Genomic DNA, 22,829 nt, shown 5'->3' on the forward strand with positions numbered 1-22,829 from the left:
ATGATCCATTCCACAGTGCATAAGATGAGTGATGAAATAAAAGTCTGATTTCCTACTGGTTGCAGTCAGATTAAAAAATTACACAAGGAAAAATCAGTTCTCTTTAAGAAGCAGAGTAACAACTAGATTCACTATTAGCCAGTATTACAGAGCTGGACAACCTGTGTCTAAGACAGGTAACTATTTCAGTAACTCTTCACACAAAGGTGCTTTTTCTTTCCATTTAAAATAAAAAATCTTTTAGTCCTTAACTTTACTTTTGAGGGAGTTCCTGCTGCCTATCAGTAGGATGTCTGTTAACTTTTCACAGTTATGCTATTGGATAGGATTATTTTGCTGTAGCTATGAGAAGCTTCGTGAGATGTGAACTTAACATAAATTTAACCAGAAAATACAAAACTGTGTTGTCAGGAACAGTGAGGATATCTGAGGATATCACCAGACAACAGAGGAGAAGTTTTTCATCTTTTTAAAAGCACAAAGATGCTCAGCCTTTTAAATATACAGTTTTGATTGTCCAAGACTTGTTTTGGAAATTTCACATTACTTTTCTAATAATGAGATGATCATGAATAAGAAGACAGGCACAGCCACAGCTCAGGAGAGTATTTGAATATGTCTCTGCTCTTAGAAACATAAGTACTCACATCGGTGGGGTAATGTCCTAAAAGGTACGTCCCTAAGTACCATTCTGAACCAGTCTAAAAAACACCATCCTGCAGCCTACTGATGCCTTCAGATGAGGCTTGAAAATATCCAGTATCTTCTGAAACTGATAGAAGTAGAACTTGGCAAGCTGCTCTTCTATATGTTCCAGGATTGTGTTCATATTAATTATTAGGAGGGAAAATACCTGGCAAGCAGACCCATATGAATGTTTTGGTGTTAGTAGCCTTGGCATTTACCATGCCTGGATTTTCACAGCACTCCAGGAGACTGCAACATCTTCCAGGTATCCTTTACTGCAATCCCTATTCACCCCATTTCCTAGCATTTGTTGCTTGCAGCTCCTTCTCATCTCCACGTGCATCTCTATAACAGTTTTGTAAAGGTTTCTTCAAAAGAAATTCTGTCTACAACTTTTCTGCTCCACCAAGATTTTTCTAAAGTCTTGTTACTTCCTTAGCAAATTGGTAGAGCAGGCTCAAGTGTGTGCATTAAAGTTTGTGAAATATGGTCTCAGCATTCTCATAGTGGAAAAAATCCCAGTAATATTCACAGTGACCTATCAGTGAGTAATGGCAGCTACAAAAGATCATTTTCTACCTGTAAAACAAAATAATGGAAATATAGGTTGGAAGGAAAGGAACTCTGAAGATCATCTATTCCAACTTTCCATTCAAATTATGATTATTATTACTAGATCAAATCAGCTTTGGCTTAGCCTGGTTAGCCTTGAACTTCCTAAATGTGAGGGGCCTACTTGGAGACCAGTATTTTAACCCTTCTAATGGCTTAATATACTTGGCACTCCCTATAGCCTGGCAATTGAAAGCAACACATCATGTTTCTTGGATAGGTGATCCTGCAAAGCAGCACTGACAATGTCATCCTGTCTGTGTACACTGTTGCTCCATTCCACCTTGATATAACACTGGATTCCAGTCTGTGTTAGAAGGGTTTGTACTCCAAGGCCAAGGAAGAAGTATCTGGTTTTATCTTAAGCAGTTCCAGTGTCAGCATTTAAGAAACAGGAATGAAAAATGAACTTACATTTTAGATATATAAATGATGTAATTATTTCAAGAGAAGTTACTTTTATTCTGTAATCAAATATTTCTACATTATCTACTTATTTCACTGGCAATTTGTTGTGAAATGTGTGCATGGAGAGTATATGAAATAAGCACAAAATTCTGACTGCTTCTAAATACAATTTGCAAAATCTTTGCTTAAGGATCTGAGCTATTAAATGTGATTCTAAAATAAATAGTTTTGCTCCTCATAACCTCTTATCACCCTTAGCATGCTGGGGACAAATAAATTGTCTCTTCACAAAAAAATATTTAAAACATGGCAGTGGCTCCTTTTTTTAACAGATCTGCACCTAGAAAAACATCTTTCACAAACTGTGAAGCCAGACTGCTGTAAATCAAACAGTAACTCCATTGATCAATGTAAGGAATGTAAGAAATTCCTACGGAATGTAGGAAACTCTAGAAAGAGAAAGGTAGTTACTGGAGCACTTTGTAGAAAGAAAACAGTCAAGCAGTGTGTTCTTTGAAAAAAATCTCATTTTCTTGCAATCATGATTTGGATCTGATGTAGATTGACGCATTTAACATTTAGATGATATGTTTACCAGATGATACTTTGCTGAGCTTCATTTTTTGAGCTAAAATACATTTTGTCATAAGTGAATCTGATTCACAAGCTAAAGAATAAATTTCCATCCATTTTTGCCATCAAACTGAAAACTGAGAAATTAATTTTAAAACTGGTTGTCAGGAGCATGGCTACCATAAATATGTATGATGACATTATAAAGACATGAATAAAAAAGTGAAGCAGGGTTATGTTTTGGTGTCCAGTTAACTTGCTTCCTCTTCCAGCTTGGGATCCTCTTGGAAACTAAATAGAAAAATGTGACAAATATTCAACAGTCATTTCAATTTACCTTTCCCAGGCTCTAAATTATTAAAAGTTGAAACTAAATGTGTTCTGTAAAGCACTGTTTCTTTTCTGTAGTGGAGAATGTTTAGTTCACTGAAGAGAATTAACTCTGCAAAGTATAATAATGGAGTAATATATGCACTGTAAAAAACTATTTCACAGTTCCCAAAAGAAAAGAAATTGAAAGAAAAGACTGAAGATCTGTTAGCCAAGTAGAATAATTTCAGCAGTTAAGACCCAATCCTCTGAATGAGCTGAAGTAGTTATAATTTCACCTAGAAGTAGGTTGCAGAATTGGGCAACCCAGGAATATCCAAATTTAAACATTATTTGAAACACATTTGAACATTAGGCTCATTAACTGAACTCAAGACTCAATCCCATCATATTGGCTTTATGGTACCAGCAAGGAGACAAACAATTCCTGGCAAACTGTAAAGGCAGACTCTACAAAGCTAAACTGGAAATTTCTGCCTTAACATTAGGTGACAAGAATATTTTTATACAATTGCAGAAACCTTGGAATCTAAATTTATTGTATTGTTAAACCATGCCAGAATTACAATCCAAAGACATTTGGCATGACTTCATGTATTATTTTACAATGAGATAATTTATATCAGTGCATCCATTAAAATAATTATTTATGTATAATAAGAATTGTGTTGCACTGACTTCATCAATTAAAAAAGGCTAATTAAAAAAGTTGTAAAGCAAATGCAAAATGGGTGCATCAAAATAATCACAGTCCACAAAGTATTTCCAATCTCTCTTGAGGGATTTTCTTTGGCCTCAACAAAGTCTTATTTTTACTCAAAAATGGCACAGTCAGGTAATTTTATTCATGAATACAGTAAGCAAATGCTTCAGTCCTGTTAGCTGTTAATGACCCAACAGTAAAATACATTTTCAAAGGAAGCATGGGTTTTCCCAGTTGTCTGTGGAGGGTATGTGCTTTGTTTTTCACTTTTCAGCATATTATCTCTCTGCCTTGTGTCCACTATTTGTGGTTGGGTTGGGGTTTTTTTCAGGAAAGAAAACCACAACCATTCCTACTTGAAGAGCTCCACATCTTCATGTTTGTTGCATTTAGGTACAGGAAGCATGCCATAGAATTAGGCTTTTGTTTTTATTCTCTTCCACTACTGGACTAAGTACGAATACAAGAACCATTTCAGACTTGTCTCAGTGGAAATGAATGAGCAATAAATATCTGATTTTTAGTATGGAATATCTATAGCTACTACATAGGCAAAACTGGGTCAAGCAGCATAAGGCCCTGCTGTTAGCAAACACTTCACCAACTGCTTCAAAACTAGACTGAGCAGCTCTTGTTAAAAAAAAAAAAATCTGCTACCACATACTATTTTAATGTTTATGGGAATTCCAGAGTGGTTGCATAATTCGAATTAATTTGTCACACTTCCATATTTTGTTTCATGTAGCCTCAGAAAGAAATTTTTTATCATTATATAGTGACAACTAGATAAGTTAATTTTTTTATAAAAGTGTATTTTTATGTAGAAATGTGTCTATACACACATGTACCTCAGCAGCTTTGATCAACAGGAGAGTTCAGGCTTGTAGGCTTTTGGTGCATCACCTGCTATCATGGTTAACTGGAGCAGTGGCCGGTGAAAAGTGAAACGCCCAGGCTAGATAAGTGTCCAGCCAACCTCCAGCCAGTCAGGCACTTCCCCAACTCGGAGTCAGGGGCTTGTGCCTAAGGCGATGTCAAGCCTTGCGGACGTGTGGCCGCAGTAAAGAGCTCCGAAGTCGCAGGATGAAATGAAGAGGCGACCCTCAGTTTCTTCGGGGGGCGGTTTTATTGGTAGGGAAACGTGGAGGTTCAGGTAGAAGAAGCTGAGAGCCCCGAGGCAGGGAAAAGCCTCGGTTTTACAGAGGGTGGGAGGGGTGAAAGATAGCAAATCAGAGAGGGATACATTAAGGATTGGCATAATCGGAGAACCCATCAAACACAGTTGTGGGAGGGACCCTGGCCCCTAACCCAATCACTCGACACCCTGGCCCGAACTCTCTAGAAAAAGAGGCAGGGGTGTCGAGTGACAGGCAGGCTGCCAGGGGTGGGGAACAAGAAAGATACATTTGGTAACCAAGACAACTGGGGAGGGGTTTGGGGATTGACACAAACTGGTAACAGGGCAGGACTTTCTGAGAGAACAATGGAGGGAAAACTGAACAAGCATAAAACACACCACAACAGTTAACTGCCTGGGCAGTCTGGCTGCACAGCAAGATTTATTCAGTCTTTGGTTTTTAGACAATTTCTCCTTAGTGGCACATTATGTTAAATAACATAATAATTATGTTAATGAAGTGATGCTTCCAAGTGGGAAGTCAATCAGTGGGTCTTTTCACTATGAAAAACATTGAAAGTAAAGGTCAAAAAAATTGGGGAAAATAAATGTAGTCCATTTATAGGTTGAAGGGGACCTCTGGAAGTCATCTGGTCTAGTCTCCCTACTCACCTGTTGCCCAGGATCATGTCCAGAGCATTTTTTTAATATCTTCAAGGAAGGAGATTCCACAAACTTCCTGCATGACCTGCGTCAGTGTTTAGTCATCCTCAGGGTGAGAAGGGGCTCCCTCATGTCAGAGGGTTTTCTGTGTTTCAGTTTGTGCCCATCACCTCCTTTCCAATCCATGAGCACCACTGAAAATAGTTTGGCTCCATCCTCTTTCCATCCTCACTTCCTGTTTTTATATAAATTAGTAAGATTATAATAATAAGTCAGATCTGTGTGTCAGATCGTTGGCACTTTTTTAAGAAAGTTGCCTCTAACAGCTACAAATATAAGAGACTTCAAAGGATCCAAGCTCTCTTTTCTCCAGCCACATTTCCTCTGGAAAATATATGTGTGAGTGTGTGTAAAAATATGAATATGTATAAAGAAGCTCTGTCAGGTTCTTTACAGATCATTTCTCCTTTGATTACAAGGAGTTCTTTGCTACATCCTGAAGTCTTTGACACTGTGATCAAACCAGTGGATGAGGGTACCACTATCTCCAAAAGTGTTTATGAAGAAAAGGAAAAGTCATAAAAGGAAGGACAATGGTGAAAACATCAATTCTTTTATATCTACATGTATTATGTTGTCATTCAAATACAGCACGACCTCATAAGTACATTGTTTGTTACTAGCAGATCTGCCATTAACTGTGTTTCTAAGTAGATATCACTTTTTGTAATTAATAGCAGTTAACCAGCTATTAATTACTATTAACCAGCAAAAATTGCCAAGTAAGATGCATGTAATAAAGATACTTGCAGTATTTCTGGTATTTCTTTTGAACACTGTTTTTCCTGCTGATCAAAATGTGTATCTTTCTGTTTGTTCCCTTTCAGTCTGACACAGAACCTCTGCTGGGACACATTTCTAGATATCTACTAAGGGGTTTTTAAAACCTGTCTTTGTTTTCTGGCCTACCAGAATTCACTAGGTTGCTTCAGGTCACTGCAGATGTTCAGATTCCAGATATGAGAGTGTAGCCAAATACATTAATATCTGTGTGACTTTGGCTATGTGGTCATGTAACAGAACCACAAAATTTCAGCTTCAGAAAGAGACATCCTGTCAGATCCAAGATAAACCTCTTGTCCCGTTGAGTCTGAAGTCCTGTATTTGCATTCTATAAGCCAAAATAATTTTGTGATTCTTTTCCTTACTTCAAAATAACAGAAAAGTCCCTACATATGACCTCACAGGCTGTATCAGCTAGTTCCTTGGTGTTGCTCCAAAGCAAGCAATGCAGCTGCCAGACAGACCACTGGGAACTGACCTGGCTCACAAGGAAGCTAATCCATATGGAAAATTTCTTGAGGATGGATCTTTCAATCTCTACATTGCAAATTTCAATGTTCTGTTTATACCCCCTGCATTCAGATGCTGTGATCATGCCAAATTGTAATTTATGTTTCTATGGAACATACTTAGCATTTTAACATGAGAGTGATGATTAAATAAGAAAGTGATGACATAACTGATGCCTACAAGTTTGGGTTTGCCATCAACCATGTGTTTCCACACTTGCAGTCTCAATTTGGGTATTGAGAGTGGCTGCTGTATTATGTAAAAATTATAATTGCTGTACTAAAAGCAGCAGAACTACCATGATTCATCCCATGTGAAAATTACTTACACTTCTTTTTTGACTGTATGTACAGAGCTCCTGAGAATCAAAAAAGCTATTTAACAGCAATGTCTTTTCCTCAATTTTCATAACTGTTTCAGGTGTAGCCTACTACAGCATGATTCTGCTGGTCTTTGAATACTTTTTATTCCTGCTGAATTTTGTGCACAGAATAGCATGTACAGAGAAGGTCAAAGCTCACTAAATGTAAACTGAAGCCCTAATGTTCAGCTTCCAGGGAATGAACCTGAACATACTGAGGTTTTTGTTGGCAGCATTTGTGACCTGTGGACAGGTTAGCTCTATGATTCCAGAGCAGTCATGTTAATTGCCACGTACCTAGAAAAATGTATGTTGGTATTACTATTCAATGACGAGACTCGTTTGCGAAAAACAAAAAAATTAAACCATATAAGATTAATATTCTTTTCAAAGACTGATAAGGGGGAGGATAGTTAGATCCTGTTCACCTTAAATTTTCTTGAGAGGTCTGCAAATGTAAGTAGGGAATGGGACACAGGGAGGGGAGGTTTGGAGGGTTACTGTGACTTTTTTGTTGACAAGAATGTTGACAGACTCAGAAGAGACTGAAGACTTTGGTGCCTTTTGGCTCGTACAAGCTCATTGCTGCTCACAGTTCTGGCAGTATGTGCTGCATTTGCCAGAGAACAAGATTAAGCTGTGGTACGCTCTCAGGGAAAAGGGCGAAAGCACTGCCTCTAAGATTTGTCATAAAGCTTGCAGTTGGAAAAATGCCTCCTGAAACTGCAGCTCAGCTCGTTGGGATGGCATATCTTTGTCCAGTGGTTTTGCCAAGAAGCTGCTAAACAAAGAACAAAGATGAAGTGGTATTTGACTATGTAGGGAATGCTGGAGGAGGAAGGTGATTCCAGCTGATGGTGGAAGAAAAAGGACGTGAGAGCAGACAATTGAAAGGTCTGGAGAACTTACTGCTCAGAGCATGGAAAGCACAGCCTTTAGGCTGCATGATGCTGTAATTTCCAGTACCTGGAGACTTCTGTTGGAGTCTGACTCATCAAAAGGCATGCTTTAATTCAGACCTAATTAAAATTTTACGCAACATAGTTGTCCTATTACTAACACACAGCTGTGCCTATCATGAGTGAAATTGGTGAAACCAGATCTTAAAATACAAATGAGGGCTCAGATAGTGAAAGTATAGAGCAAAGCATATAATCAAAGGCAAAAAATGCCAATAGCATTGTGCTTTGTTGTTTATTATGTGAGTTTATTTTTTTTTCACTTTCTGAATCTTTGGTTCAAACGAGCATTAAGAAAAACACAATAACTCTGAGAACATCACTTATTCTTATCACAACACTAATGGCCTTGAGAAAGTAACCTTTGAAATTTAAGCCAAAAGAATAACATTTTGTGTCAACCAACTTTTTAAAAGCAGAAGGCTAATATGCCAACACATTTTAAATGGATTTATAAATATTGGATCGGATGTAAATCAGCTATATTTTCCAAGTTAGGAACAGCATGCAGTTGAGACTTCTCTGGGAAAGACTTTCAACTGTATATCAAGTATCAAGAACTAAGAATTACTGGTGTATGCTACTTTTATCTCTTTCTCTATTTTTAGTTCTTGTCTCAAATAACATTTGAGTGAACTAAAAATTTAGTATTTACCAAGACTAAGACTTCATCTATTCTCTAAATACTCTGGAGGAAATGAAATTATTTTTGGCCATGAATATGTAAAACATAATATATTCTCTGTGTGATTTAAAAAAAACATTCATTTCCCCCCTTTGTTCATACAGCTTTAAATCCTGAATAAAATATAACAGATGTTACAGTTATTCTAGACAGAAGATATTGATTAATTCACATTGTATACAAGCAGTGGAGAACTGCTCATGAAGGCAATAAGCTGCACACGGAATTAGTTCAGTAATTAGTAACATCAGAATTAGTTCAACAATTCTGCATGATAGTAGACCTGTTAAAATTAATGTTACCAAGCTGGAAAATGTATTATCTTCTACTTCCCTTTGAATCAGTGTCCTTATGGTAAATTGTGATCTGGCAATCTGGTGTCTGATTTAGTCATCAGGCAGTGATCAATGACGTCACAGCTAGATAACTCAAGATTTGATGCACACATGTGTACATAAAATGTCTTATTTAAATACTCGATCCTGATTAAAACAGTGAACTGCATTGCTAAAAGGTCTTATCCATGGGGCTGTTCCAATGTTGCCACATGGTTCCTGCCATATTTCCGTGGAAATACACAAGAGAAATGCAGCTTTGAATCAGGGTGAAAGGTTGTTTCATCTCTCTCAAGATTCTCAAGCCACTGGTTGAGACAGAATTTTGGGTCTTGTGATGATAGGTAGACAAGGATGGAGTGAAAAGGGGGAATACATGCCTGAAAATCCAGCTACACCATAAGGAAAGACTCCTGGTCATCATCTACATAGAATAGCACATTTCATAGCATGGTCACTTTCTTCATTATGCCTTTTTGGAAAAAAGTCAGCAGTTTATTGGTGTTCCATGGTAGTATGCCAGTGAAAATAAAAAAAAAATTATTAATCTTTTTTGTAGAACTGATTGACACTTTTTGAAATATTTGAAAATACAGCAGTGCGTAGGTCTTTATCTGAGGATTTTATCTGAACTTCCAGAGTTTCTGGTTGTGAAAAAGTCCCAAAAACATGGGTAATGTAATGTATGAGACTGTGCACATTTGAAGCCCTGTGAAAGTAAAGTCACTGCACTGCATTCTTCATGCATATGAAGGGGGTAAAATACCTATATCCAGCATCTAATTTTTTACTTCATTTGTCTTCTAAAGGAAACTTCTATATTCTTCTTAATAAAGATAGCAATTACTCTAAAAGATACTTGACAAAATATTTTTTTATGAAGTCAGGTAGCTGAATCCAGATTTGCTTAGTTTACTGTTGCATGGGACTATGTGTGAGGTCCCTAGTGGGAAATCTGTGGTTTGTAAGGAGTAAAGCAGTTACTGCACTGAGCTGAAAGAAAGAACCCATTATATTTGCATTTAAGAGGATATCTGTAGGCAGGTGATGTTTTAACTTGGTTTCACTAGGAAATAATGCACATATTATTGAAGCACATGTCTGTGCAATGATTTCTGAGTCTGCTTTGAGCCTGAACTTCTATGTCCAAATTTGACAAAGACATGAATGCCTGATGGCCTTTAATTTCTTACAAACCTCATGGATCAGGAACAGAGTAAGGGTGGGGAACATACTTGTGCCTCCACTTAGAGAGGAACTGTTTGAAAAAACAACATATTTGCATGAGGCCTTAAATGCTGGAAAAGCTTTAGTGAGTGCTTACCCTTTTCTAGCAACAGAATCCAATCATAACACAAAATTCTAGGAATTTATATCAAGTAATCATTGTAAAACCAGAAGGTCTTTCACTTAGGACTTTAGCCAGGATTTCAGCCTAGAGCTTTTTGACTAGAGATGACATTTTTATGATACCTTGTTTAAAATCAATCAACTTTTTTTAAAAATTCAGTGTGTTCACTGGGGAAAAGCAAAAAACTAGGAGCATAATAAAAGCATATGTGATTTATACTAAGATATAAAAGTACTGTAACACAGCTCTTGGGAAATGAAATTCTTGGGAAATAGGAAGATGGAAAAAGAAGGACTATGTTGGCTAGATTTTATTTCTACGTTCTTACTGGTGCATTCATGCTATAAAAGCATTTAGCTGTCAGAAATGTTAGTGTTCAACACAAGACACTTCTAGAATTTACTGTTCCATATCATCTACCTCACAATCTTTTTTAACTTCTGAATCTTGGCTTTTTATAAATCAAATCTGTTAGCTACTAAATCCAATAGTGTAAAGAATACATGAGAATGCATTTAGAAGGATAAAAAGAAATTATAAATATCAGGTGCATAAATTTAAGAACATTTATGAAAGGGATGCTCCTAGAAGACAATATAAGTCCTCCTAAGGACTTGAAAATGAAACATTAGTAACAGAATATCAACTTCTGTTGCTTAGTTTAAAAGAATGGATAGCTTAGTCATCTGAGAGAGACACACTGTCCACCAGGTCTCAAAGTGCTGTGGAAAAGTCAAGGATGCATAAAAAAATCCTCTATTTTTCATTACCTTACTGGGTTTATAGCCCTTAATTTTTAAAAATAAAAAACAACAATAACAAAACCCCAAAACAACAAAGACCAAAACAAGAAGTCCAAAACATAACCTCAATTATTGCAGCAATATTTATCTTTTCCTGTTCTCACCTTGTCTGAACTGGAATGAAGTGATTTTCTACTCTCAGCTTAGCTGTGTGTGCAAGGTTTTATAATGCTGTGCCTAAAGCTCTGATGTTGTGTTATAAATGTATCAGCCTCTATCATACAGAGAGCATGATAGACCGTAGAAGCTACAAAAATATCTATCAGCACTTTGTTTCTTTCATGTTCCACTCAAAAACTCCCTGCCGGCACCCTTTCCAGCCATATTGGAGATAATGCTTGTCCTTGGGTGCTCTTGGGTAGGGTCTGCTTGCAAGATCAAACTGCACACAGCATACAAAGTTGGCCTGAAGGCTCACTGAACTTACAGACTTTTACTGCTGTGATAAAACAGGTGTCCTGACAGTGGTGTGGGCAGGGAGCATGGCATCTGTCTTCTTACACAGGCACTGACTGTGTACATGATTGCCAGGAGCAGGATTTCCCTATGAGAGAGAGCTTTCTGGGTCATTCAGTGTCAGAGGAGAAGCAGGAAGGCATGATACTCATGGGAAACACAGGGAGAAGGCAGTGTTCAGGTCATACAGTGTTCAGGTCATACAGAGCAAAGGAGCATTTCTGGCTGAAGGTTTCTAATTTCCATTGAGCAAATTGTAACTTACAAATCCCACCTGTCCATATCCTTCTTATGCCCCTGTTCTATGACAGACCCTTGTAGACCCTTGTAGTGGAGACAGGGTCTGGCAAAGACAGCAGGGGCAACTGCAGGAGCTGCTGATTAGGTGTTCCCTATCCTTGCTTCCCATTCAACCTCTTTATATGGGATGAGAATTTATATTCAGGTCAGTGTGCCAGACTATGCCAGTGTCTGTTTTTCCACATTTGGGCAGAGACTCTCTGCTGGCATGTACAACTGTTAAGTCTAAGAGCATCAGCTCCCTCTGCCAGAATTTTGAAAGTGAACTGTCTTCATCATCTTAGAAATACTTTTTTTTTTTTTTTTGCAATGAGGGTATTGATCATTTTCTCCCTTAAAATTCAAGATAAAAAAGAGAGAGGGAAAGCGAAAACAAGAACAGCAATATATCCCCCCCAACCCCCCCAAGAAAATACAGAGAAGACAATGTACTTTGTCTGATTTTCAAGGTCATTGTGAAAGAAGAAGGGTAGCGTGATAATTCACATCTGCTTTGTTAGACACATAATGGAAATTAAAACATCTTAGCTTGGATGCTGTAAAAGAGCTTGCACAGCAGACACTGACACTGGGGATTCATAAGCAATGTTCTCCTCAGCCAAAGTTCCCATCTGATTTATGAAGTGCTGTGTTGCTTCCTAGTGGTGAAATGCAGAAGCTCCTGCTCTCCTGCAGTCATTAAGGGCTACTTGTCTCTCTAGCTGGCAATCAGACTGCTCACTCACAGCTACACACGTGCATCACCACAGACTTTATTTCATAAAGTCAGTGTCCAACCTGGTCACAGGTGCCTGCTATTGAACAGCTGCAATATTTGATGCAGACTCTGTAAATCTTACCCAGGTTAGTTTTGTTGAGCTATCTTTATGAGTCTGCATGTCCTAGCAAGCCCTTTTCCATGAAGGGCTTCTGTGCTATTTGCCTTTGCTTTTTCCAGTAATGCATATAGAAAATATGGAATATGTGGAATATGTGCAACTGTAAAGAATAATGTCTTGAAATTGATGGTCCTGGTACATCCCCAAGGGATTAGCATGCAAAAAAGGATCCCTTTCACAGGTAATTAAATGGCTCTAAAGGCCTCATAGGTAGAGTGTGAACCTTGAATGGTAAGAGTAGAGCAAATCCACACACATGTCAAGGGGCTGCAAACTCAGAAAGAGAAAAAGGACTCTGAGTTTCCAGATAGTGCTTTCAGTCTCTTGACCTGGTTAACAGCTCAGTTAGCTTTGCCTCACTACTGGAGTTGAATGGCTAAATATTTCCCACTTTTTCCTCTTGTCTGTTTGTAAGGAAAGAAGGACAATGAATATTTAGTGTATATGTTGTATTTTTTATTATCTACTACTGTGGCTCAAGGAAACCAGAAGGTTCCCAAAAATATGTAGAAGGTCTCCTAGTAGAACAACTGACAAAACAATAAGAAAATTGTGCAGTATTAGATCAGAGGGGAAAAAAAAGAAAACCAGAAAAACTGATTGTATGGAAGACACTATGTTGGTGGTGGTGGTGGTTAGTTTGAAAGCATTGAAATGAAATATAGTTTCTCAAACAAGATAAAACGGGGATTGGGGGGAGCCCCCAAACAGTATTTTGTGCAAAATAGATGTTTATTTAATTGTCTATATTTAAGCTCTTTAGCCCAGTAGAGGGCAGAATGACAATGACGTTAAAGCAGGAGCCGGCGGAAAGAGTTGGAAAGCGATTTTCTCAAAGGAGCTCCTGCCCTGTCCTGGCGTGTCAGCGAATACCCCAACCCCTGCTGGCTGCAGGCTGACTTCGAGGTGTGCAACACCACCAGAAAGCACTTCTGAGGTTTCCTGAGGCATCTGGAAGGAAATGCTGCAGCGTTTAATACCGACATATCCATGTTTTCCAACAGTGTATTAATGGCAGCTAAAAATGTGTTCAAGCAGAGTTAATGCTGGTTTTCCTGGTAGCAGCAATGATGCTGGCCATTTCCATTTCCTGCAGCACATCTGGGACTGTTACAATATTCCCCTTCTTTTTATCTCTGCAATAATTGATTAAATTTTATTTATTTGGTAGATGTGGAAATCCTTCTCTGCTTAATGGTATTGCTATGAATATTTCTTGTTAGTTCAAAATAAGAGCACTTTGGCCACAGGGAAGAAGTAATTCTCTTACTGCACATAGTAACTGCATTCTGTATAAAATAATGTTCTGTAAAGTTACAGCAACTCTTTGAATGCAGAGTAGGGACAGCAGAGGCACTGCACCACTGAGACAGAGATGGTTTCTTTATGCTGCTGGAAAGGGAGCTTACAGCCTGGAGTTATGATTATTTGGATGGGAAGAGGACAGGGAGGCAAGGTCACCTTGGCTCACAGACAAGAGAAGTGCCTGATCTTGGCTGCTCTGAGCCTGGTTTGGTTATGAAAGCCTCAGTAGAATACTACTTTTATCTCATGTCCTTAAATGAACATGGAGAGGAGCTGCCAGCAAGGCTCATGCAGCAGTGGACAGCAGTGGAATGAGCTGTTCTTACACAGGATGAGAGTCAACGACCATGGAGTGAATGGAGTTTTACAGGTATGGGCCAAGGGCAGCTCAAATAAAAGTGTCCGAAGAGGAACAGGAGGAAGAACAAGGTGAAGTTAAGCTAGAAGCAAAGGGAAAATAATAATAATTTCATTCAAAAGCCAGCACCCATCTGTGTGGAGCCACCCAAGCCTCCCTTGAGTGAGTCCTCAGCTGTCATAGTCTTAGCAGAGGGTGGTTGACTTTTTTATATTTAGCTAATAGCAACACACTAGAGTATGTTATTCTGACCCTTATGTACCCATCATGGTTCATTAACCTGGAGCAGAATTGGGCTAAATGTGCCAGCTGATATACCTGAATAATTTTTAACAGGCATTTCTAGCTAATAACATAATAGAAAACCTAAATGGGACAGTCCTTAAAATATCAACTGAATGAATATTACTGCTAAAGTGTAAGTGGTTGGGGCCAAATACGACAAACATCTGTAATTTCAGTCTTTGTATTCATATAGTTGAGATAGTCCAGCTCGAGCATCTTCTCACAGCGAGGAAGACAACAGCTGTGTGTTTGTCTTGCAGCCGTGTGATTTGGGTTGATCTGACCATACCACTGCCAATCATGTTGTTTTGCTCAAAGGACTTGTCAATACTCCCTTTTCTTCAGACTTGGAACATGGGAGTTGCATATTTTAAAATTAGGCTGAGATGGGTAATTCTGTCTGTGTCAGAGGTGAGGGCCTTGCCTTTGAACTCTGCTTCCATTTTCTAGTGGTGAAACCGTGGATAAAAGTAGACTGACAAACAGTGTCCTTATCTGTAACCCTATAGCCTTTGACTCTGTTGTAGTAGTTTCCCAAAGTCTGCGTGACAGTATGCTTTATACCACCTTTGAAGTTAAGTTGTGTTGAAGTGTGGTGTACCAGCTAGAAACAGGGACTGTGTATTCCAAGTTTTATATGAGCTCTTGAAGACAAGATATACAAATACCCTACTCTCAGTGAATAATCTCGTGTTTTAAATTACTATTTGTAAGAAAATTCTTGATTCTAGTAGCTGGATTCCTAGAGTAGCTTTTAATGTAGCATCCTGATAGCATCTTCTCTGGAGAAGAGGAAGCTTTCAGGAGACGTTATAGCAAGTTCCAGTACCTAAAGGGGCCTACAAGAGAGCTGGAGAGGGACTTTTCCCAAGGACATGTAGTGGTCAGACACATAAACTGAAGGGTAGGTTTAGATTAGATGTTAGGAAGATATTCCCTACTTAGAAGGGTGGTGATGCAGTGGCACAGGTTGCCCAGAGAAGCCTTGGATGCCTCATCCCTGGAAGTGTTCAAGGTCAGGTTGGATGGGGCTCTGAACATCCTGGTCCAGGTGTCCGTGCCCATGGCAGAGGGGCTGGAAATACTTGATTTTGAAGGTCCTTTCCAACCCAAAGAATTCTATGATTCCATTATGCAGCTTGATCATCCAAGGGTTTTGCATCAGGCCTAGCACTGGGGCTACCCTGCTCCATGAGGGAAAACATGAGGAGGAGGCAACCAGGATGACATAACACATATGCACAGTCCAGAGGCAGGTGCTGTGGGTGCCAGAAACTGCATCTGAAGGGAGGCTCCTAATCAAAAAGTCACAGTGTAACAATTAAATTATATGAGTGTGGACCTTTCTCTGCCTCCATTCCTTTTTATAATATATAAATATTGTGTTTGTGCCTCAACATCAAAAACAAATGTAATAGGGTCTAGGCAGGTGGGGTTTTTTCTTTCCTCTACTTAATCCCTTGTAAGCACTGAAAAAGCATTTTAGATCCCACAGATTTGAAATTCCACCCTAAGTAATTACATCCAAAAATTGGAATAAAAGAAAAAAAAAACCCCAACAACCTAACCCCTACTATTGTAGTCTGCAGTCTTGAAACACTCCATATACTGATTTACCAGATGATTTTTACTACACATTGGTGCTTCTCAAACAGTCCCTGAAGCTACTCAGTGGGAATGGCTAGCTATCAGCAAATTCCATAACAATTCCAACTATGACATACACTAACAAATAGTAACAAATTAAAAGTACAGCTCATAGCTCTAAATTATAAAAGTATCCCAATTTACAGGGTTATGCTTGTTGAGCTAAAATATAGCTAATGTTAAAGCTGCTTCTGTACTACAGCTTCCAGTCCCCAAGGTCTAGGAAACATGGATATAAATTAGATGAATTCTGGATGCTCCCCAAGATCCAGTGCCTTAGTAGTGTTTGAAACAAAACTATTCTGATGCAACATAGTTCTCTGCTGGCTTACAGGTACTTAAAATAGCATGGCATTTACCTATTTATGCAAGGGAATAAGAGAGTATTTTTATTCTAACATTAATAAATGGAGCATTAGGGACACATTATTTTGTCATACATAATTGAAAACCTGTGGCTGTAGGTCTGAATTCTGCTTTTAACTGTGTCTCTAGGTCCTCATAAATCTATTAAGAGCTGGGTATGAGCTGTAAGTGTGGAATTTGGCTGGACACTTCTTGTTCCGTTTTGATTTTCTGCAGTGGATAGGTACAAGCTTCTACCCCAACCTCAACTGAAGTGCAGACTCTTCCTGGGCCTTCTGACTTATTTTACTTGAATGAAAATCCTGACTCTTTGCTGTCTTTGCTGCCACCTTTTGCAAACACGTTTTGTTTGTCTCAGAGGCTGCAAGAGCTCGTGTTTGGGGCTCTGTCTGTTACGGTTGGGTGAGTGGCTGGGAAACTGCAACGAGACTGCAGCTCTGCACATTGTGTGGGGAGAATGAATGGTTCCTTTCCAACCACTAGAACTTCCCTTGAGAATGGGAAATGTGAAAACTGCAGTTGTATTTATTGATTTCTCTCTGAGGATGCATCCTACTGTCCAAGCCTGAACATCTTAGATATGGCCCATCTCCTTTCTTGGTCACTTTACCATGACTCTTTGGATGTAGCTTTGGTATCAGTGTATAGTTCCTATATTATCCCTCAAGATCACTGTTTTCCTTACCTTCTTACCGTTGTGTAATGGCTTATGTATTTTGTTTGTAGTGCAGGTTTCTTTATGTGTTTGTATGTGTGAATAGGAAACATGACCCAATATTAGACTCACAATCAAAATATTGTTAGCTGTGTTTGGCCAGAAAATAAGTATATCCACTTTTTAAGCTGTTGGGAAGGGGGGGAAAAGTCTATCTGGCAAAGCATTTAAAAGTGCCAAAGGGATTTGGTTTCTGGATGAGGAGCTAGTTTTTCTAAACAAAACGTCTATACTTTCAAAAATATTTCAGGGCAATTGTTTCTGTATGAAGCACATCAGCCTTTTTTTCAGTTAATGAGCTCCCCTTGGAAGAGTTAAAAAGGGGTGTGGATGTGGCAGTTGTGGACATGGTTTAGTGGTGAACATGGTGGGGTTGGGTTAACATTTGGACTCAATGATCTGGGAGGTCTTTTCCAAATTTTTTGATTCTATGATTATAAATTACAGAGAATAAAATAAATTATTATTTACTTCAACTGTGCTATAGCATCTTTGGCAGAGGAAGAACACTTTACAATTTCTTTGCAAAGCCACTAGTACAATGGAAGACACTTTGCCATGCATATTCCAGGCTGGTACTGCATATGAGCAATGAATAACAGAAGTACATTGCAGCTCAATAAACTCTCTAGCTTTTCATTAGAACCAGCTTGCCAGTTCGCAGAGCAAAGAGTAAGATTCTTTTATTTTGCCTGATTTTAATCAGGTATTTTAAGCAGTTTTTCAGTTCATTTTGCTTGTGGTGTTCAGATGGACTGTCACACCTTTTCCATTAATGATCCATTTGGATTAATTCAGCCTATATAGCTGTTATAGTCACAGGTAACAGTAAATTTAAAAATTGAAAGTGTATTTCTGTATAGATTCAGATCTGAATTGGTCATTATGATTAAAAATGTTTTCTTGCTTACTTTTACTTCTTAGAAGAAGAAAATTGGTAGTTGTGTTTCTGATGTTGCTAGAGTGTGCCTCCCCAAATTTCTAGTTAAAATTGGGTGCAGATATTTAGATATTGTCATTGCTTCTTCATTACCTGGTAGGAGTTGTCTCTCTGGGCATGTTTGGCAGAGATACATAATTCTGCCTTTTTGCCAAAGCGTAAATATTCTCCTTTCAAAACTGAGTTTTGGTTGCTGAACAGGATTTGTTATATAGGCAGTGCAATTTAGGAGGTAAATGTGAAAATAGCGCATAAATAAAATCTAACCTCTGTTGTAGAAATAGGTAACTGCAAGGGATAAAGCAAACCCACTGTAAATTTTATCGTGTTTTGTGAAACTGTGCCATGCTGTTTGTAGAGAAATATTGCTGTTTTTTTGAGAAAAAAGTATCTCGATATATTTAAGAAATCAAATGCTGCTCGTTTTCCACTGAATTCACTATGCAAGCACATTCAGCATTTTTTGCAGTTTATGGACAGCTGAAGTAAATATATGTTGCAGGAAATACTTTTTGCCATTCAATTTCACCAAATGTTTACATGTGCCTTCCTTTAGCATACGAGTAATCTCTGTCAGTAAAAGGACAAATAATGATGTGTGTACATACACTAGATGTGTTTAAGCACTACCTGGACTGTGGCCTGGAGTATCAGAAGTATGTCTCTGGTAGAACAACACTGCATTTTAGTTTTTCAGGCCTTTCTTAAATCATGTGAATCAAATGGGCTGTGTAACCTCAAGGACAAATAACGCTTTTTTTCTCGTGTACAGAACGAGGCTCGAAAGGACATCTTGACCTCACAGAGTTAATAGGAGTCCCTCTTCCTCCTTCTGTCTACTTTGTCACGGGCTATGGAGGGTTCCCAGCTTACAGCTTTGGTCCCGATTCCAACATTGGCCGGCTGACCAGTGCTATCATACCATCGCCCTTCTACAGAGACTTCGCTATCGTGGCTACTGTGAAACCAAACAGTGATCGTGGAGGAGTGCTCTTTGCAATAACAGATGCCTTCCAGAAGACAATCTACCTAGGACTGAGGATTTCTCCAGTTGATGACAGCACCCAGAGAATAATCATGTACTACACAGAGCCTGGATCCCATATCTCCCGAGAGGCTGCCTCCTTTAAAGTGCCAATGATGACTAACAGGTGGAATAAATTTACAGTGACTGTTGAGGGAAATGATATTGCTTTGTTCATGGACTGTGAAGAGTATCAGAGGCTTCAGTTTCAAAGGCCTGCTCAAACCTTGCAATTTGAATCTGGCTCTGGCATATTTGTTGGTAATGCAGGAGCCACAGGACTGGAAAAGTTCACAGTAAGTGCTGTCTGATAAATCCACATGCCTCGGTGTTTAATGCATGTACTCCCTACCCAAGAAGTCCTGCTTGATGTGGTTATATCCCAAGTATGGGTCAAATCATACAGCTTGTATTTTCCATACCTAGCTAGGGTTTGGACAATGAAGTTATATAACCTCTGATTTAATATACAAATGTTCTGAGAGCCTCAGAATTTTATTAATAGTCCAGATATTAAGCCAAATCTTCAGTTTGAATATTAGAAATTTCAAGGTAAATATGTGACATAATTTTTTATAGCCTTTCTAAGAAGGGAAGATTTTAGAGAATTAATTTTCCTAATTTTTAAGAATACTGTACTATTAAGCCAATTATTTAAATTCTTATTAGTTAGGTATTCATATTCAACATCAGAAGGAGAATGATGTCATCAAACCTAAAGATAGTTGGAAGATAAGGGTGTATTTTAAAAATTTATTTGTTTTTTGAAGCTTATCAGGTACTTTAGGAAATAGAATGTACCAAAACCTCTACTACAAGGCTTCCAAGACTTCTTAGATTGAGTGCAAGCATCCTTTCTGCTGCATCCTGACTGAAATTCTCAGCCACTGAGAGCAGACACTATGTCTGAGATCAATTCTGTCAAATGGAAAGGAAAATGTCACACTTTGTCTGTCTTATTTTTGTATTTCCTGTACTTCAGAACTTGTAATGTGTTTTGTGAGATTAATATCTCCTCTAAATTTGTCAAGCAGCAGCACAAAACAGAGTGGATCCTTTTCTTTAGGGAATAAAGATGTTCTTTCCAAAATTCAGGCGTACTGGCAGGTTGGGAACTCCACTTGGTAAGCAGCAAGTTTAATGTACTTTTATAATTTGTCTGACTAGTCTAAGCATCTAGAATCACAGAACTATATGGATTATCAGGAAATAAAGGGTGGAAAGTGACATGTAGGAAAACTGCATGTTGGTGCTACCTTTCTGAGGCAAATAGGAGGACTGGAGTATTGTGAATGCTTGACCACTAAGTAGGATTGAGAAACATTCAAGAAAAGGAAACCACTTTGGTATCTGTCTTGGTTTGAAAAAGACAGGTGTCTGCTAAGGAAGGCAGGAACTTCCCCTGAAATGAAAAATGTAAAGCCCCTCCCTCTGAATTGTTATAGTTTTGAAATTAAGGGGCTCTCAGGCAAAGATATGGGAGCAGGAATAAGTTCTTTATTAGGGAAGAAAATAAAAAATAAAATAAACAAGCCAGTAATACAAAACAACACTGACAGAGTCAGAATATGACCTGACACCCTGTTGGTCAGGGTATTATTGGTAGCAGTCCAATTGAAATGGTGGCTGCAGTCCTCCTGGAGTGACAGATGTGGTTCTGTTGGAGCAGTGGTCCTGTAGAAGATCCAGTGTTGGTGTAGATGGGCCTGGTCTTCCTCTGGGAACGCAGAGGAGAAGAAAGCTGCTCCTCTGGGAATCCAGGGGAGCTGACTCTGTTGCTTCAAATCTCAGATTATACGCCGGTAGGAGTGCTTGGCTCTTCCCCCTGGGTGGAGCATCTCACAATAAGATGATGTAATTTTATCAATCATGCAGTGAGACTCAATGGCCCATTTACAGAAGGTATCTCCTCAGAGAGAGGATTGTTTTGGGGAGGAGATAAAGAAAAACTGCCCAATTAACAGAAGATAACTGCCCCACCTCTAACAGATGGCAATAGAATACACACCCTCACCCACATCTTGCAACCCACCATTATCCCACCTGGAAAACACATGTGGTGATCACTTGCTGAGATGATCACTAATAAATCTGTAAATATGATGACAGAAATGCATGGTGGATGACACTGTAATGCATTTCCACGGAAACAGGCTGTTCTGTATGCTATATTGAGTACATAAATTTCAGCCAATGCTCTGAGTGCTTCATTAGCACTAATTGTGACTTGTCTAGGTTCCCGTGCCTTTATTTTTTCTTGCATCATATGTCACAATTGCTTTTGAGTAGAAAAACTGAATGCTTGAACCTCATTCAAACTCTCAGTTTCTATGCCAAGAACTGTTTACATTAATTGCCTGAAACAGAAACAAATCATAGCAGATTGTGCAAATGAATAGATGTCAGATGTTGGTTTGCTCTGGCTAATGGGAATTCATGTGTCTAAGGCTCTGGTTGTCAGACACAAAAGGACATAACTATCATCAGTTTTATTGAAACCAAAGGAAAATCTAGCCCTGATGCTTGTAAAGAAAAGTAGAAACCAGACAACAGCCAAGTATAGCTGAATCAGTGATGATGCCAGATGCTGCAAACCGGTTTTCACAGGGAAGGCAGCAGCAGCTATAAGACCCAGAGAGGGAGTAAATATCACATACCTACCACCCTTCTCATGCAGACTGGTCCATGATTTTCCTAGTTGGAGGAATCGGCTAGCAGTAACACTTGGGAAACATTAGAGATCACCATTTTACTTTCTTTATCATCCAGGGCCACAGATTAGAGCAAGAGGAGAAAAATGTGTTCTCCAAATGTGATTCACATGTACTGTGAAAAAAAAAAGATCACTTCCAGGAGACTGCTTAATTGGTTGTGCCTCCTTTCATGTATGATTTTTCAGTGAACTGTTCAGTCAGTCTGACATCATTCAATATCTGAGTTGCCCATCAAGTTTTGAGAGAAATGGGATGTTGAGATTACAGAGCTATTGCTGTAGAAGTCCAGCAAACTCAGGAGGCACCAAGCACATGAATTTCATAATCTTCAAAGGCAGATAAATTAGAGGATTTTTAAAGATAGAATCAAAAATTTTATTATTTTCTAAAATATTCTAGGTTGTGTGTTATATAGAAACATGTTCTTGACTTGAATATCTATCTTTGTGCCCTATTGTGCATCTTGTGTGATCTTGTAATAAGGAAACATCCCCCACATTTCTTAAAGCACTTGAGACTTTGCAGAAAAAATAGTTAAATGTTTTAAATGAAATTGTTACTGCTCCTTCAGCAGGTCAGACTGAGAAGTACAGTTTGTGACTCTGAAAAAAGAAACATTTCTTATCAGAAAATCCATCTCCTTTATTTCCATTCTGGAAAGTTTTTAACTGGTTTCTTCCTGACTCACTTTGTCACTTATTGGTATTCCTTTCCCATCCTTTGTCTCAATTTTTAGGGTTTTCACATGCCACTTCTGGAGCTGCAGTGCACTTATTACCTAAAAAACAGAGTTTTTTACAGCGTGTGTGACATAATCCAGGACTAGATTCTTCAGCTGGGGCACTAACAATGTAGTGTGGTGATCACAGTGTCATTGGGACATGACAGTCATTATATTCTG

The 22,829-nt window shown here is 38.6% G+C and overlaps 1 protein-coding gene across 11 annotated transcripts in view; it reads left to right on the forward strand.

Moving 5' to 3' along the window:
* The window catches only part of COL15A1 (collagen type XV alpha 1 chain), a 131,650-nt gene that overhangs the window by 20,020 nt on the left and 88,801 nt on the right, over nucleotides 1–22,829 (forward strand). For all 11 annotated transcript variants that reach the window (XM_077179681.1, XM_077179694.1, XM_077179697.1 and 8 more), the window contains exon 3: nucleotides 18,963–19,510. In XM_077179681.1, the coding sequence (XP_077035796.1) occupies nucleotides 18,963–19,510 (548 nt within the window). The remainder of the gene's footprint in view (nucleotides 1–18,962; nucleotides 19,511–22,829) is intronic.

The sequence above is a fragment of the Agelaius phoeniceus genome, chromosome 1 (genome assembly GCF_051311805.1).
Source record: "Agelaius phoeniceus isolate bAgePho1 chromosome 1, bAgePho1.hap1, whole genome shotgun sequence".
In the NCBI taxonomy this organism is placed as follows: Eukaryota; Metazoa; Chordata; class Aves; order Passeriformes; family Icteridae; genus Agelaius; species Agelaius phoeniceus.